At 32.2% G+C, this 18,303-nt stretch overlaps 1 protein-coding gene across 1 annotated transcript in view; it reads right to left on the bottom strand.

Moving 5' to 3' along the window:
• LOC119632301 (1-phosphatidylinositol 3-phosphate 5-kinase-like) overlaps window positions 1-18,303 on the bottom strand; it is a 288,939-nt gene that overhangs the window by 21,525 nt on the left and 249,111 nt on the right. The window contains exon 5 of the mRNA XM_038025138.1: window positions 3,688-4,176. Coding sequence (XP_037881066.1) covers window positions 3,688-4,176 — 489 coding nt within the window. The remainder of the gene's footprint in view (window positions 1-3,687; window positions 4,177-18,303) is intronic.

The following is an 18,303-nucleotide window of genomic DNA, read 5'->3' as shown; positions in this document are numbered from 1 at the left end:
GTTGTTTTTTTTTTTTTGGGGGGGGGGTTTCTTTTTTCTTAGAGAGATTTGAAATAAGCTCAAACAAGTTATATCATTTTTACGGTACATTTGATGTAATCGAATCTTTTACCTAACTTTGGAGTAATTTGTAAACATCTTTGTATTCGTATGACGACTGTGAACTCACGAAACTTTAGAAAAATATTATAGAAAAAATCTTCATGGTATAATGCCGTAACATATACCCCTACAAATATTTACATAGAGAAATGTTGTTTTTGTGTGATTTATGGACCGCCGTAACAATAAAAATAAAAAGATAGTAACCGAGAAACGTAGCAAATTGAAACAAAGTTGTAAAGAAAAATTTTGTTGTTTTCTTTCCTTATGCTTCTCGGAGATTTCATATGGTGCGATCAATATGTTTGAAACATATTACATATGATGTTATGAATGCGAAGCTGCTGAAGGGGGCAGAAGTATAGTTTTTACACAAAGTTTACGAAAACTATACGTATCTACGTATGTATGCATGGATGTATGTATTTATGTATTTATGTATGTATGTATGTATAACGGTAAGAGCCGTTTTTGAGGTTTCTTTTATTTTTTATTTATTTTTTGTTTTGCTTACTTTTTTTTTTTTGCTTTTTTTTTTTTTTTTTTTGAAATATTCATAACATTTAAACCACATTTATGATGGCTTTGCTTTTGTTTTTGTCCACCACAACCAATAAATGCATACAACAGACAGACAGTCTGAGGGTATGTGACAAGCAAAGAGAGCTTTAACACCGTATGTCATGTCATTGTTTCGTCTTGCAGAAAAACAGCAGAAGAAGAAGAAGAAGAAAAAAAAAAGCCAATCCATTGTTTTGTTTTCCTTAAAATTTGTTAAATGTAAAAAACATAAATTTTACTTTTACTTTCTGTTGGTGGCTGTTATTGTTGTAAAAGATAAACAGATGCGAAGAGTGGGTAACTAGCTACACGTACACATATGTTATGGCGAAAAGCCACCACAAAGTTGTAAACACGACAAAAATGTTTAACAAAACTGTACAAATTTCCGTTACACATGTAATAATAAAACTTTCGATAGAAAAACCAAAAAAATAAATAAATAAATAAATAAAATAATAATAATCAAATGAAAGAAAAACTGATTCCTGTCAAACGTTACTATCAACCAACCCTTTATTGCACATATACATATATTTACCATATCTATCTTTGCTCGTAACATTTGCTTGTTCTCTCTTTCTGGACAATATTTATACAACACAACTAATGCTTAATAGTTACGTTTTTATCACTTCCGTCTTATGTGTTTGTGCATATATGTATCTGTCTAGTCTTAAAGTGCATTAAAAAATTTATTATTGGTTTTTCTTTCTCATATTCTCTAACTCAGCCAATTTACTTTCGTTTTAGTTTTTTAGTCATTTAATCCGTATTTTATGTCAATTCAAAAATTTATATAAATTTTATATAGAAATCGGCGCCTTTTTCCATGCCCGGGCATTTATTTGTTTATTTGTTTGTTTGTTTACTTATTTATTTGTTTTGCCTGGCGACAAGAGCACTGCCTTCTAGACTTTTTCAAACCTAAGTAATTAAAATGATTTATTACCAGTTCGACATAATAGTAATAATGGACATAATTCGACAATTTTATGTTTGCCTGTCTGTCTTGTGTCATGTCATGTATTAGTGATTTTATGAATTGAAATCAACTAAAACAAATAAATACATCTCATAACGAATTTTGTACACCTGTCACCTTAATTGGACTTGACCGAATTATATTTATATCGGTAATGGGTTTGCAATTGGTTCTATTGTATATATATATATATATATATATAAAGGTGCGTCTGATATATCCAAATCGTCCATGAGTATATAGAAGCATAAGAAGGCATAAGTTATAGGAAAAAATATTTTTCAAAGTTAGTTTACCTATTTACGCTTTTCCAGATGTATTATTGACATTATACACATATATATATCTATCTAGATATATATCTGACAGATCATGTATACGTATTTGCACCACCATTCAAGCTAGCCTGACGAATTCCTGGACTCAATTTCAATGCTTTATGTGATTAATTAGAAGCTTGCGAACTAGACAAATAGACGGACAGAGGTACGTATTTACTTTTTTAAAAGAAAAACATATGCCTTACGCGACCTCAAAGATGTTCTTTTGATTGTAGCAAAAAGAAAAAGGTTTATGGATCACCATCTTTTGGCGGCAAGTTTTAACAATACCAGGAGTGGAGCAGAGTACGAAAAAAGCATAAAGCTTTTCATATAAAAAGTAATGCAATTTAAGTTACCAACGATTTCTAAAGTATATCAATCACTAACCCATCAAGCGCAATAGCACTACAGTCTTCGTTGTGTGCTGTCATAGCGTTCAGGTAAAAGTGAAGAATGTTTTTTTATTGACATTTAAATTCATTTTCTTTAAGCAATTAGGTTTTTTAAAGGCTAATGATGCAATAATTGCTTTGCCGTTAAATGAAAGGAAAATTTGTATGGTATCTGAGACTTGAACAAATCGTTTAGAACTATGCCAAGAAAAAAGGTAAAAGTGAAAGGTGTACCAAGCGAAACGAAGCGAGAAAGAAAGGGGAAAGAGATGGGCAGAAAGACAGGCGGAGAGTCAGTGAGAGAGAGAGATAGAGGGAGGGAGACAAAAAAGTATATGAAGGTAGAAGGAAACTAACAAAAAAGTAAAAACAGATATATAAAGACAGATAGCAACAGGAACAGGAATAGGATTAGAGATAGAAATAGGTATACGAATTGGGATAAGAATAGACACGGTAATACACGAATAAGGGTAGGAATTGTGGTGCGATGCAATAAAACACCAGACAGAGTTACTTTCACGATTTACACACATAACATCATTTACAAGAGGCATCAAAAAGCCAACGGCTCTGTTCGTCTGTGGTCGTCTGCTAAATTTCCCAAATATTAAGAATGGACCAAAATACTATACCTAAGAGATATATATCTATTATATCCGTCTATTAATGTCTAGAACAATTTCGAACTTCGTCTCAGCCTTTTTTCTGCTTAAGTCTGAAGTGAAATAAATATATGTTGCAAGAGAGAGAGAGAGATGAAAAAGACTTCTCGAGCCAGTTGGAGATTTATGCTGTATGATGTAATTTATGATAATCAAGTCAATATGTACAGAACAATCGTGAAGCAATTAATTAAGGAAGTAAGAATGGGAAAAGCTAATACGCTACTACGTTGGTGCATGTAGCATTTTCAGTTCTATGTCACACAAATTGTAAAAGGTAGCTTCCGAAAAAGATCACACAACATTTCACATGTGGCAAAATTGTTCAAAATTAATTCCTTGAATCCCACGTGAGCTAGTTCTTCAAGTAAATAGTTGAGCATTTTTTTTGTTGCTTTGGTAGATTCTTCAGCTGGACATTCAATTACATGTTTATATCGTTAGTGTGTCTTTACGGATACAAAAGATCGGAATTTTGCATCGTTTGGCTTTCTCTTTTTTAAGAAGATCTCGCAACCAATGTCGTTGCGCCTCTGAGCACTTGCAGAAGTTTTAGATAAAAAAAAAACATAAATAAAATAAAATAAAATAAAAAAAAAAAAATCACTTTTACTTCACGTATCTATGGAAAGTTTCTTAAAATTACAGGAAGCACTTACCGCTGATATGCTTTTCTTTCGCAATAAACCATCCAACCATAATTGAACTTCGAATGCTTTTAAATACAATAAATGATAACGATTCTGCAAACGTTCTAATTGATTTTCAATTTTTTTATTATGATGAACGACAATTGCTTCACTGCTGCTATTAGTAGATGGCGATGCGGTTTCAGCAAAAGTTAGGCTTTTTTCTGCATCTAACGTTGCATCGACAACAATACCTGAGCTATCAGAGTTTGTTGTACCTGTTGTTGGTGTTGATGTTGTTGTCGCTGTCGTTGTCGTTGTTATCGTTGTCGTTGTATCATCCGTGGAAGAAAGTGAAGAATTAGTTTGTTCCGCTATTAAACTGGAATCGTTGATAGTTAATAAGTGTTGCTGTTGTTGCTGTTGTTGCAATTGCTGTTGTTGTTTCTCTTTCTCAGAGGCGGCTCTTATGCAGGCGCTTACCACTCGAGCGTGTGATACAATTTCATGGTATAACACCTGAAATTAAATGAATAAAGCAAAAAAAAAAAAAAGAAAAAGAAAACATAAGAAAAAATTGTTATTAAAATCGCTCACAATATATACAAAATAAAACAAAAAAAAAAAACCAAGTAATCAAAATGAGGGCGTGTTTATATAAATTGAAAAAAAAAAAAAAACAAAGAAAAGACAAAAAACTCCAATTTAAAGTGAAAAATAATTTTCTGAGAATTTTTTCCTTATAATAATAAAGCTGTATATATATATTAATAAAAGAAAATTTTTGTGTGGGTTTTAACCATAACAACAGTCTAACTAATCTTACGCCCATTTAGCTAAAACCAACAGTAATAATAATAATAATAATAATAGCAATAGTAGAGATGATCTCCATATAAGAAAGACGAAGAACGTATAGAACGACAGAAGTAGCAATAGCAAGCAGCATAACAATGACAAACACACTTTAAAGCTCGACAATTACACTTAATTTGTTAAACCAGACACAACCCACACATATCTGTACACGCAAAGTCAGTTAAGGAGACATTAAAGTTTAACATTAGAAGGGAACGACGACCAAACGCAACGATACATTTTGCTATATATCACGCATACATTCAGATTGAATCTAATTTATGCATATAACTATATTGTCTGAAACTTCACACGTACGCATGTTGTTAAATTTTACAATAACAAAAGAAATATCTTGCTTTACAGCATAATTTAAACTATAAAAATTGGTTTGCTTTTAAAGGGTGTTCCAGGAAACGAGTAAATGGATTAAGGGCTACATGATGTACAAAAGGTCAATGATAGTCAAATATATTAATTAATTTATTATGCATTCATTAGTTAGGTAAATTTATTTATTTACTTATTTTCCTTGAAATTCAATTCAATTATCTGACCGATAGACGAATGTATATACGGTATTTAGACTTTGTATGCGTCTTAAAATCAATTCGTAATGCATCCGACTTAATACACTTAACTGGGACCTACATATCTAAACAGTAAGAGCTGCGTCGCTACAAAAGAGAAAGTTTTAGATGATTGTCGACGAATTGCTAAATATATGGTCGTTGAAGAACATTAAGACGTCACACACGAAAACAAAAATTATCACTTGGACAAATTCTTCACAAAGGTATCAAAAATTCTTGAGATACGAAAATAGAAAAGAAATCCGTTACCTGAGAAAAAACATAAATAAAATATTAATAATGAATAATATGATAATGAATAATAGTAATAACAATAATGAGAATATTTCGTGCGATTGCTTTCGACTAATTTCTGACATCCGATCTTCTTTCGTACGGAACATCTAAGACACTTTATCCCTTTCCAAAAATTTCTTATTACTTTTATACGCTACAGCGCTTATGGTACAAGAGTATATTAGGGTAGGGTAGTTTGTGAGGATGTATGCAACACCCCGAAGGATTTGGGAGAGAATCACCTTGTATTAATTTATTGTATTAATTTCTGAATCGACCTGTCCGTCTGTCTGCTTATTCATCTTGTTTACTTGTGTTCAACTTAAACGTCGCAATTTTTGATATATATTTTAGTGAAATTTGAAGCAATGACGTGCTTTGGTCCAAAGAGAAACGCTATTGAAACTGATTCAGATCAGGAGCATTTCTCGACCATTTCCCATATAATACCTTGGCTTAAAAAAGTCGTTGAATGAATAACAATAAGGTGGTGTAGGGTATTTAATGAGAGGGCATGACCCACGGTAATGTTTTTATTTGTTAAACATTATCTTTACTTCAATGTGATTTCGTGAATTTTTCATGTAGTTAAGGTCGACACGAAGTGAATTATTTCTAATATTTTCTCAATGCTTTGGATCATTATCATGCAATCCAATTATTGGCATGAAGGCGCAGATAATCTTCTTCATTGTATCTTTTGATATGAAACTTCTAGCTCTACCCCATGCCGTGAAGATATATTTCAAGCACTCATTCTTGTCTCAGTACTTTTATTCATAGATTTTATCTTGATCTTTTCGATGGTGTGGAAATTTCCCTTTCATTTCCAATACTTTTTCTGTTTTCCCTCGCCTTGTAATACGTATCACTAAAAATGCACTATGCGCGATACATGAGTTCTGGCAAATGCTAAAAGCACATCGATATGCAATTGTGGCAGAGAAGGCTGCTTTCTGATCACTTAAGCAAAGAGCTTCGTCCCGTAAAAGTCTTCTTCTAAAGATATGCGGTACGCTTGTAGCAAATCGCTTATTAATTGTGGTACGTGATGTTTCTAAGGTACCTATATGGGTCTACGTTGCTTTTGCGGCATTGGCTTTAGCGATGAAAGCAAGAGCTTTGATTGATCTAAGTCTGTCTGTCCGTCTGTGTCAGTCCATGGAAATTTGTGTTATAGCTACACGTAGCGATAAATTTTGATAAATTTTTTTACACTGACCTATTTTATCCTAAGAACGAAACCTATTGAAAATGGTTTTGGTTTAGACCACTTTCTGGGCTAGTCCCTATACAAGTTTTATCTTAAACTTGGCGTATTTATGTGCCAATAGCCGCATAGTTAATCTTCATTAGTGTTAAAAATACACAGCAATGTTGGCCCATTGTCTTTTCTTATTCTTTATATAAAGTTTCCTATTAGCTTTGCTAGGTTAGGCTTAAAAACCAGGTAAATTCGATCTAGGGATCTAGCGCACACACAATTAACAAACCGCCAAAGTCTTTTCCTTAGTTATGGCATAAAAATGTCATTTGGATTTTCGTTCAGTATTGTGAATGGTACGTGCTAATGCAAATTACAACGAGTGTCAAGAATACATATAAAGATAGAGATGGATGGTAGGGGGATGAGTGCGAAAAGGGTTGGTTGGTTAATAAGGAAGAGGGAAGATTGGGGGATAGAGAAGTAAGAAGAAAATAGAAAATAAATAAGTGAATGAATAAAAATGTGATTCTCCACTAGCGGAAAGCGAGGCCGAACGGGAGGGTGTTTAGATGATTGGAATAATGGAGGGTGTTAGAGTATGAGATGACATTTACCAAAAATTAATAAATAACATTACTTAAGCAAGCATTACGAATTAAAATCATTGCGGTAAGAGGGTCGCAGAACAGGAAAATAGATAGATGGAGAGGTAGGGAAATTAGCGCAACGAATTATAAGATAAATGAGTGATATAGAAATGGGAGCTACAGATAGTGGAGAGAGAGAGAGAGGAGGCAGAGAGAGACAGATAGAGAGAGAAAAGGTGAGAGAGAAGAGAGAAAGGGTGTGTGTGTGTGAGAGAGAGAGAGAGAGAGAGAGAGAGAGCGAGCGAGAGAGAGAGATATGTCTTACAATGAGGATATTGTAGAGGTCACGAGATAAGGATATTTTTTCATATGCATGGAATGCGCATGATGAGTGCAAGTTCTACGTATATAGATCCCTTATCTACTATGTAATATTTGAGATGTATGTGTTGCTAGAGAAGACATAGCATACTTTTAGTAGTTGCTAAAAAATAAATAAAATAATAATTCACGTTTCGAAGGTTAGAAGATGAAATATTATTATTATATCTGTGGAAAGCTTAGTTACGCTAAGTGTTTAAAAGAAATGATTATTCCGACAAAATGTTGATATAAAAAAATAAACTTTAAAAAAAGAAGAAAGGAAAACACAGATAGATATCTAAAATGAAAGATTAATTTTTATGGTTTTTTTTTATATGTCCCTTTATGCTGCGGGTTTGCCCCGTAATATATTGTCGGCACAAATATATATTTATATATAAATGAAGGTGTGTTAATTGAAGAGAAACTCCATTCAAAAAACCAATCACAAGAAATTTCATAGGAAAATATTTATTTAAAAGCCAACGTATTTTACTGCAAATAGCAGATAATAATATGAAAATGAAATACCGCTCATAATGAATAATGATATTGTCGATGATTGAACGCCTCCCTCCATTATTTTCTATATATGGATATTAAAAAAAAAAAAAAAAAAAAAAAAAATAAATAAAAAATGGAAAAAGAAAACAAAAAAAAAATATATATATATATATAGAAAATAACGACGACTATCAAATCGCTGATAATAGAGTTAAAAGTAAATATGTGTATAGACCGGCTGACTCCTTCATACGGTCGCAGTGAGTACACACATAATTATCTAAATATGCGTTTATATCTTGATAAGAGTCAAATATTACATCAAATAACATATCATTGTTGCATTTGTTATTTTTGTTGTTTTTGTTGCTTTATTGTTCGCAATAATCTCCATGAACTCTTGCATCATGATGACGATAATGCTAGGTGATGGGTAGAAAGAAAAGGTGAAAAATGTCATGACATAAAAGATGAAAATAAATAATATTTTTTTTCTTCTTTTCAAATTAATAATAATATAAATAAAACAAAAAAAAAAAAGAAAAAGAAACGCTTAACAGGCGAACATGACTTCTCGCTGCCTATGAAGGCAGAGAAACAGACAGCAAAAGATCTTTTCAAATAATAAACCGATTGTCATGATGCCGATACCACAATATAAGGAAGTTTACAAGAGACGCTTACGAAAAGAAGAAAAATACAAAAATCCAAAGGATTTATGAAAACAACAAAAAAAAAAAAAAAAAACAAAAAAAACACTTTTGACTTAACAATAAATTATTGAATTTTCAATAATTTTCCAGTTAAATGAAATGTTAAAAACTTTAATTTATTTGATAAAAGCAATAGATATGTTAAATGTCTCGTTTTGAAAGCTTTAAAGAAAAATGAAAAAAAAAAAAAACAAACAAAATAATTGTTAACAAAGGGCTTATAATAAAGTTGAAGAAAAAGAAAGAAAAACGATTGTTTGTCGTTTTTGTTAGACTAAGGACTGATAAGTTTATTGCTTTGCAAGAAATAAAAGACGGTCAAGAAATATGTTAGCAAAAATTCTTACAAAGTTTCACGTATAAAAAAAGATCTAACAAGGTAACAAAGCAACTGGTTTCCGCTTACATTGTTTAGTTTCTCTCAGAAACTCTGTTTAAAAGTTAAAAAACGCTCTTTCACCTTTCGTTCCACGGGATAATATTGTCATAAGCGTCACATATGAAAAGGGTATTTTCACCTTGTTCTACCTTTGGTAACATCACAAAACATTAAAAGCTTATGTTCGAGTAGGAGAACTTCTTAATAGGAACCGATAAAGCAATATTTGTGCGTATGTCTCGCTTGTTGTTGGCCTTTATAAAGTATAGTAAAAATTAGCAAATAATATAGGATTTAATTTTAAACAAGTCGACGCATTCGCAGTTGAAGTATTTCCTTGCAATCAGAGAAGAATAGAGAAGACGGGTAAATGGTGCTAGTGAAAGCGAGTCTACAATACACCAGCAAAGGCAATTAATTCAAATGATATTTACGATCGAGTAACGGATTAGGAGAAATTGAAAAATGTTGCACAAAAATTTATTTATTTATGAAATATTTATTCCTGATAACGTTGCACAAATGACATTCGAATATGACATTCCCTTGAACAGTCTTGATATATGAGCAGAAATTTTTATATAAATAACTGCTCCCTAGGAAAAATACTTGTGTGAAATTCATAAGTGATGCGGAAACTTAATATGATAACTCTCTAGCTTGATCTACTGATATTGATGCCCAATTAAAAGATCATATCGTTCATATTGTTTCTTTAACACTACACTACTGTTTGACTTAACATTCCTTGAAACCAATAAAAATACTGTAGTGGGCCACGGCCCACCATTAAATATCCTAGACCATCCTAAAGTTACATATGTAACAACTTTTTAAAGTCAGGCGTTCTATGGACACCAGCGTGAGTGGTCGAAAAAGCGTTCCTATCCGAAACATTTTCAATAGCGTGCGTTCCTGGGCCAAAATGTGTCGGTACACCGAATTTAATCAAAACATCCCAAGAAATGATTCTGAATCGATCGGTATAAGAAAAGGTGAGACTATCTCAAGTCTTTCTGGCTATCGCCCGCACAAAAATAAAAACAGCGAAAAGCTAAGATATTCATTTTCAAACATTATACATTCTAACTCCTTTCTATGGTTATTAGTTACCGCCACTTAAGCTAGTTAGAAAGCGCAACTATCAAGGTCAGCATTCCCGGATACAATTCCTAATGCGTAGATTGGCGTGTGGTCGTACGTAATGAGTGCTCGACCGTTAAAAACATAACCCTTACTGACGGCCAGATCATGCATCTCCTAAGCCATGGGAACTCTCTATTTTTCCTCAATTCTTTCTGCCTCTCAAGGCATTACACCTAGGGGGTACTTTCAGGGAGAGATTTAAGAAATAAAATACAGAAAAAGTTGCTTTCAATTTGGAGATTATCCCTATGTTGAATATTATACATGTCCAGGTCATTCCGAAGCGATCTTCTGCACATAGACAGTTTTCTAATGGACGCCTACCATACATGGACATGGAATAGTATTACTTATTACTTTTGTAACAGCCTTCTGAAGAAGCATTTTAAAGGGCTCTTTCTAAAATGCCGATTCGATAATGAATTTTTACTGTTATTAATACGTAACATTTTAGATGAATAAGGAGACACATTGCTCTATCCGCAACCTATTAAATTGATAATACTGCCTGTAATGTGCGGGATGATACATAAGGAATCGCATAAAGTGTTTATATTCTATTAATAAATGGTTAATGGGTTTGTAAGAATATTGCTTTCGGTGCATTGTGCTTACAGCCTTAAAAGATGAGATATTTTTTCAATACGGAATCCGAAAACTGTCTGAGAAGTGGGAAAAAGTAGAAGCCAGCCATAAACAATACTTTGTTGCTATATCTGCTCGTTTCTTTCATTCTGACCCGGCTAATTTTTATTTCGAACGCAATACTCCAAGACTATGTTTCTCTACGCTTTCATCCATCCATTCGTCCATTGCAGTGCTTTCGAACGTTAACATGAATTTGGTAAACGCTTTTTTATTTATTTGTTTATTTATTTATTTATTTTTTTTTTTTTGGAAGGCTCCAAATTAATATTTCGATTCGTCTCCAAAAAGCTTGCAATGACTTCGGAAGATCAAAGTAAACTTTTGCTCTATTGGTACACCCATAATTAATACAGCAGTTAGGTTTAGATGACGACAAGATTAAAGGTCTGTAATAGCATATATGTACATGTATATATATATATATATATATAGATCAAGATTGGATCAGCTACGCTTATTAAGGTAATAATATAACTTTGCACGGCTTTACAAATTCGTATTTTACCAACAAAATTCTGTCAATAAATATGCTCAAATATCAGAGTCGAGCAAGGCCGACCACCAAATATTCTGCACCACTTCGCCTACTATAATAAAACGTAAAATTAAGAGTTTCATAAAAAAAAAAAAAAAGAAGATTTTTTGGCTTATGAATATTGTCTGTATTGCGTGATCCCATTTTAAAATAATTAATTTTTCCTTTTTCTTTTAACTAAAAAAATTATTATTGTTCAAATATTTGCAACATGACATACCAATAGTTACACATTGTTGATATAAAAAAGCTTACATTCCATTCGAGACTCTTATTTGAAGAATACAGGAGGTGTTCGAAAAGTGAACAAATCTTAATCAAAATTTGGCAGACAACATACAGACGAATATCTAGTAATTTTCTATTCATTACATGTTGTTGCTTTCTAAAATAATTTACCAGAATAATAATAAAAAATAGTCTCATTCCACTTAAAAATTTACGTATTATGCCAAAAAAAAAAAATTGTTTTCACCGATTCTGTGTCGAGGAATATTCGAAGATGTTTTGAAATAATGCTAAAGCACTAAGTGAAATGCGTGCGGCGATGATCGCTTATCGTCCGTTTACAATAGAGATTGTCTTTGAACCAAAATATCTAAGTGTAACAAATTCGTTAAAATAACCCGAAAACTGTAATCAAAAGATTGAATATAGGAAAAGGGAGGCAGATTTCAGAAGGACGAAAGGACAGACGCCTTCAAATTGTTTCACTAAATGAGTACTGAATTGATTGACGTCACTAGAAGCGAATCTATCCCAACGTTTGATGTGTTTTGCGTGCACATGTAGGTCCGCACAGAACATAGAAAAATTGTTGATGAAATATTTTGGACCCGAGCAATGGAAAATGAACTTTCATCTTACGATTAAATATAAATTAATTGAATTTGAATATATTCACTAATTTAATTTAAATAATGTCGAGGTCAAAAACTTAAGATTAAAGTTCACTTGATAATTTAAATTTAAAAGCATTCATCTTCGTTTTTTCAAGCAGAAAATGAATTTATCGAAAGTAGAAGGAAGCAGAGAAAATCCAATCCAATGAGAATAAAAGAAAGGAAAAGAAAAAACATTTTCAAAGCACAAGTCCAACCGTATATACATGTACACTTGTAGAGTTCTATACACCAGCTCGTCAGCAAATTGTTTATATATATTGTTGCGTATAGACAGCGTAGCCCAGTGAATTCGTCATGATATGAGTCAACGAACCTCACACGGCTTCCACATGCCTTTTTCAACTCATTTAATATTATTTAAGTATTTTTGGATTTTCTTTTGCGCGCATTTTTTTTTTTTTTTTTTTATGTTTTGATTTCCAACACACTTTCGTATGCATGAGCCACGCAATTTTCTGTATTTCTATTTCACTGGCTGAGTGAGTGCCTGTAGCCGGCCTAGCTGGCAACACTTGGCCTCAACGTGTTATCTGGTTCTGTTTTGTTTGGTGTTTACTGATTTTCGTTGTTTTTTTTTCGTTTTTTTTTTTTCCTATCTAATGTGCTAAATTCTAAAGATTTTTAAAAATAGCATTTTCTAAGTAGGTAGAGCAGGCAATAACAAGAAATTAACATATTTGAATGGTATGCTTGCATTGAATAAATCGAAGAAAAAAATATATTAGCGAGTTAGTGAAATAAGTAAAAGAAAAATGTGAGGAAAATGGGAAAGACAGTGTGTAATGATTTGTTTAAAAGATGCGTAAAAGTTGAAAAAGCGGCTGGCGGTTAATTTCTCTACAACTTTATCAAACTAATTTATTAATGGTGTTCTCCAAAGCTACCGCACGTACAGTCAGTCACCTACGACAGGCCAATGATTAAATAAATGCTGAATTGAATTCTCTCTGGCGTATACTAAGTTTTTCGTTTGGCGCGGAACGCTTAAAAGTATGCTAGAATTTTTATTTTTTTTATGATATAACTTAACCTTCGACATCATCCTTATTTCAATCGTTCCGCAATATTTACGATTTCATAACGAAAACAGAAGGAAGCAAGAAGTGTTAGGGTTCCTACTTGAATCGTTAAGGACGGCGTATACCACCGGTGGCTGACAAGCGAATGCTTTATCTGGCGGCATGTACCTCCGGTGGCTCACATCAGCTATAGTTTTGTTAGATGGGAAAAACTTTGTGGTTAACAATAATTTTTTTATTGAAAAATTCAAGAGCTTATTTGATATAATTGCGTATATGATATAATAAACGTAGAATAAAAGGAAACTATGCTTTTGAGTATGAAGTTTTGGTAAAGAACATTTTGTGCAAGGCGGCGTCAAATAAAGCAAAGTACGATTCTTACTGCCTCCCAATGAAGCGAAATAGGAAAAACTACGCTGCCCTTATGGTGTTAAAGAATGGCTCATTGTGTAGCTTTTTAGGGTCTTATTATTTTCAATTTCAATTCCTCTTGAGTTGCCAAGTTGATAAAGGCAACTTCCTACTTTAATGAATGACTTTCAATGTTCTCTGAATGCCCAAAGCGAGTAAAGGCTTGCGCTTTTGTAAAGTCGCACTTGAAATCACTAAGTAATTGAAATGCTGTCGCAAGAGCAAATATATCGCGATGCCGTAATTCCGTTCATTTCCCTTGTACGATCGAAATTCGGGATTTTTTTCCTTGCCTGAGTAATTTCATTTTGAGAGTTTCAAAGATCAACACCAGAGTTATACTTTTCCGATAGATAAAAAATTTTATTTATTATACTTCTTCCTATGTAAGTAATGGATATTAAAGCTATCAATCCGGATTGACACAGCTTAACAAGATACTGTCCTCCTGTTAGTGGCAACTAGTGACGAAATTATACTAAAACATAAGCACAAGCGTACCGAACCGTACTAATACAATTCGCATAGAAATAAATTCTAAAATTAAAGTCTTAAAGCACTATCGTCTTTTTATGGAAAACTCTACCTCACTTGAGATTTGAACGACCATTGAGTCGAGTTAGCCGAGATCATTTACTACTTGGCCCCGTGCGCGTTATAATTTAAGAAGGTTTCCCAATCGGCTGCTACCAACTACATATCACTTCGTTTTAAAGCACTTGACTCAACTCAGCTTCACTGCATTGCGCTCCAATTACGAATAATCCAGCCTGTTATAATTCAGTCGTTCCGCGTCCAGTGAATCCGTCCCAAATCAAATCAACCCCACACAAATGCAGTTCACTTCACTGAACATTTTGCTTTTTTCTTTCTCTCTGGACTATGGCTTTAAAAATTTGGAGTTTCATATCCAAGACAATATGTGCCAGTTGCGGCGAAAGAACAGAAACGGAAAAGTTTGAGAAAATTGATTGAGTGAACATAAAATAGAATTAAAACATTTCCAATGCAGGTAAAGCAAATGGGCTCGCGGTAACAGCTAAATGCATGTAAGAGCTGACTGATAGACTATCCTTTTATTTTATGTTTATCACTTTAGTTAACGCCGATTGACTTGCCGCGATTAATGCTCTATGTTAGATTATCTGTTAATCTGCAAATCGATTTTAGCAGTCTGTACTGTTAACACTTCGACCGTACAGTACTGTTAAGGCAGTTATTTGGTAACATTTAGATGCGTTACATATTGCTTCTAATATCAATGTAATTAACATGTATTGTCGCTATCATTTTCCATTTACACATACTAACATCATTAATTTGCTGTTAAGAGTAGAAATCTTATATATTTGTCGTTATTGTAATTTATTCAAATGAAAGAAATAAATTCTAGGACATAAAGTAAGATAAGCACACTAGCAAAATTAAACAATTTTTTGCCTACTTGTTATAATTTATATATCATAATTATTAAAAATGTTCGCATACATAGAAAAAGTGTAAAAATTTAATAATATATTTCCGAAATTCTTGCTTATCTACTTATCGATGATAATTACAATTTTTGCCATAATAATGAAAAAAAAAAAAAAATAAATAAATAAAAAGAAGAAAAATTAATTTCCTTTACGAAGATGTTTTTTTATAAACATTTCATGCTGTCAGTCATCTTGAAAGCGGTAAAAGTATATGAGAAAACAAAAAAAATTGGTCTAATTTTTCTCATCTGTAATTTGCTTTAGTCATTTGTTGTAAAATGAACTCATTACAATTTTAATAAAGTCATGTATATTAACATGAGCTGCTATGCCGAGCAGCAAATGCCGACACCAAGTGTTGTGCAAAGAAAGAAAAAAGAAAAAATAAAAAAAATAAACCGAGACATTCACTTTTCTAAATGTAGGTGAGAGGTATTTTGTTGAATTTTTCTGCGCACACACACAAATAGAAACAAACAAGCAAACATGGCCAAAGCAAAAAAAAAAAAATAAAAAAAACATTCAAGTGAAGACAAAGACACACTCACCCAACTAATAACAAGACATGATTTGATATGACTGCCCAAACCGCACATAAAAGATAAATACAAATACCAACAAAGTTGCTGAAAAACTCTTGAAGTTTTTCCTCTAAGGACACACACACACACACACAGACAAACACACGCACGCATGCATAAACATACAAATATGTACCCCATATAGCTAGGCAATACAACTACGTTTAAATACATTTTCGTCTAATTGAACCGGGTTGGGGGAAAAAACAAAAATTTATTTTTTTTTTATTTATGTTGATTAGTCACGAGTTTTGCATAAAATTCTGTGTATTTTACATTCAAAACATAACGAAAAAACACCCGAATTGTACTTTCAAAGAACTTGAAAGAAATCGTGCTTGAAAAAAGTCTCTTTTTTTTTTCATTTTCCATGACAAAAGAAGAGGTGTGGTTGTCTGTTTATTTTCTCGGCTCATAATAAAGAGAAAGGATTTAGTTTTAAATGAAAATTGTAAATGAATGAATGAATGAATGAATGAATGAATGATTTAAGCACAAATAATTTTTATGCAAAGCATTTATTTACCTTTGATTAGAGGACTTTATTAAGATTCGAGATTAAATTTTAATTTTTAACTGACTCTTTCTTTTCTGTAACTAACCATCATCTCACGCATCGGAATTGCTATCAAGTAAATAGATATTCGTACAGCATAAATGACAGAGTTGATGTTCGCGTTATGCCCTATGTGCTGCTGGTCCTTTCGATGGTTGTTCAGCTCATTTTACTTCATTTGTTTGTCTACGAAAATCGCCGATTTTAAACTTTTGTTCTTTCTGACTAATATTCGACTAAATTGAATCATATTTACCTGTATATTTAAATATTTATATATTTATGCATTTATATATTTATATAATTGAATACTTATACTTGTATACATTTACACTTTTATGCCCACATACGCATATATTTATGACTTACTTATTACATATTTATATATGATAAAGACTATTATATACTATGTACTATGTAGTAAAGGTATATGATTGGTCAGGGTCAGATTATAAGGAAGCATGGCCGTGATTTTTATGTTTGTTTGGTGACCGCGCCGTTATCATTAGCTCTGAAACTTGCTTGTGTGCATGGCAAGTATAGTGGGAATGAGAATGGGTCTGCTTTGCAAATAGACGAAAATATATAAAATCAATTTAAATTTTTGTTCAGTTGATTTCAAAGTTCTATTTCCCGATAGCTAAAGTTAAGCACACAAGTTGCGCTATCCTTTCGAGATGGATGAGCGGAATACACAAAAATGAACCGTAAACTTGTTTACTTCTTTTTAAAATAACAACTAAAAGCACTATAGTGAGTCCACAGCCTACAATTAAATACATTACAACACTTTGCGTAATGCATTTATTTATGCAAAGACTTTTCACATAAAGGCGCAATGTGAGAAGTAACCGAAAAAGCGATTCGATCGGAAACATTTTTAATAGCGTTTGTCCTTAAGCCAAAACACTTCAATATATCTTAAAAATTGCGATCTATAAGTCGAACATAAGAAAACAAGAGGGACAGACGGACAGACACGTTTATTTCGATTTAAAATCACTTTAAATCGAGAAAATGATTCTAAATCGATCGATATAATAAAATGTGACTCTACTGCAAACCCATCCTTCTGCGTGTTGCACACATCCACAAATGTGTAATAGACCCTTGCATCACATATAGTGTAGGGTATAAAAATCGAATACGTTCGGTTGAAAATAACGCAAGTATAAAATAAAAATTATTTCACTACGATCGTACACGTATAAAATCATCCATTAAAAAAATCCTTAACAACTACCGCAAGAGTAATTGCTGTAAAAGTAATTTGAGAAAAAAAAAAGAAGATAAAATACTCATTTTATTTTATACACAAAGAAGCAAAGAGAGAAGAAAAAAACATGAATCCAAGAAAAGTGAATGGAATGTGCAACGCATCCGCCTCTATATACATATATATATATATATATATATATATATTCTTAATATATATACATATATAAGTACACATAAAGAAGAAACATGTTCTTCTCTTTGTGTTTAAGTTAAAGACGATAATTGTTGTTATTGTTGTTGTTGCTCAACATTTAACAAATTGTTATGGTTGTTATACTTCAAATCAGAAACACGGAAGAACAATAGGGAAAGTTTATGCAATTACATGAAAATGAAAGAAAAGCATAAAAAGAAAAACGCAAAACAAAACAAAACAAAACAAAATAGAAAATACAAACAGAAATACAGAATATTTCTAACTAGAAAGTAAATTTGGAAATAAATGTAAATTATTCATGCAAAATTTATTTGGCTGAAAGGCGAGACAACAGCATCAGCAACAACAACAACAGCAACAACAATAGCAATAAAAAGGAAGTTTATATTCTTTTAAAAAAATGTAATCTCAGCGTGACTCAGTTTGTGGAAAAGAAAGTACCAGACATA

This window comes from Glossina fuscipes, unplaced genomic scaffold (assembly GCF_014805625.2).
Source record: "Glossina fuscipes isolate IAEA_lab_2018 unplaced genomic scaffold, Yale_Gfus_2 1, whole genome shotgun sequence".
NCBI classification, from domain to species: Eukaryota; Metazoa; Arthropoda; class Insecta; order Diptera; family Glossinidae; genus Glossina; species Glossina fuscipes.
The sequence above is the reverse complement of the archived record's forward strand: the minus strand, read 5'-3'. Positions and strand labels throughout refer to the sequence as shown.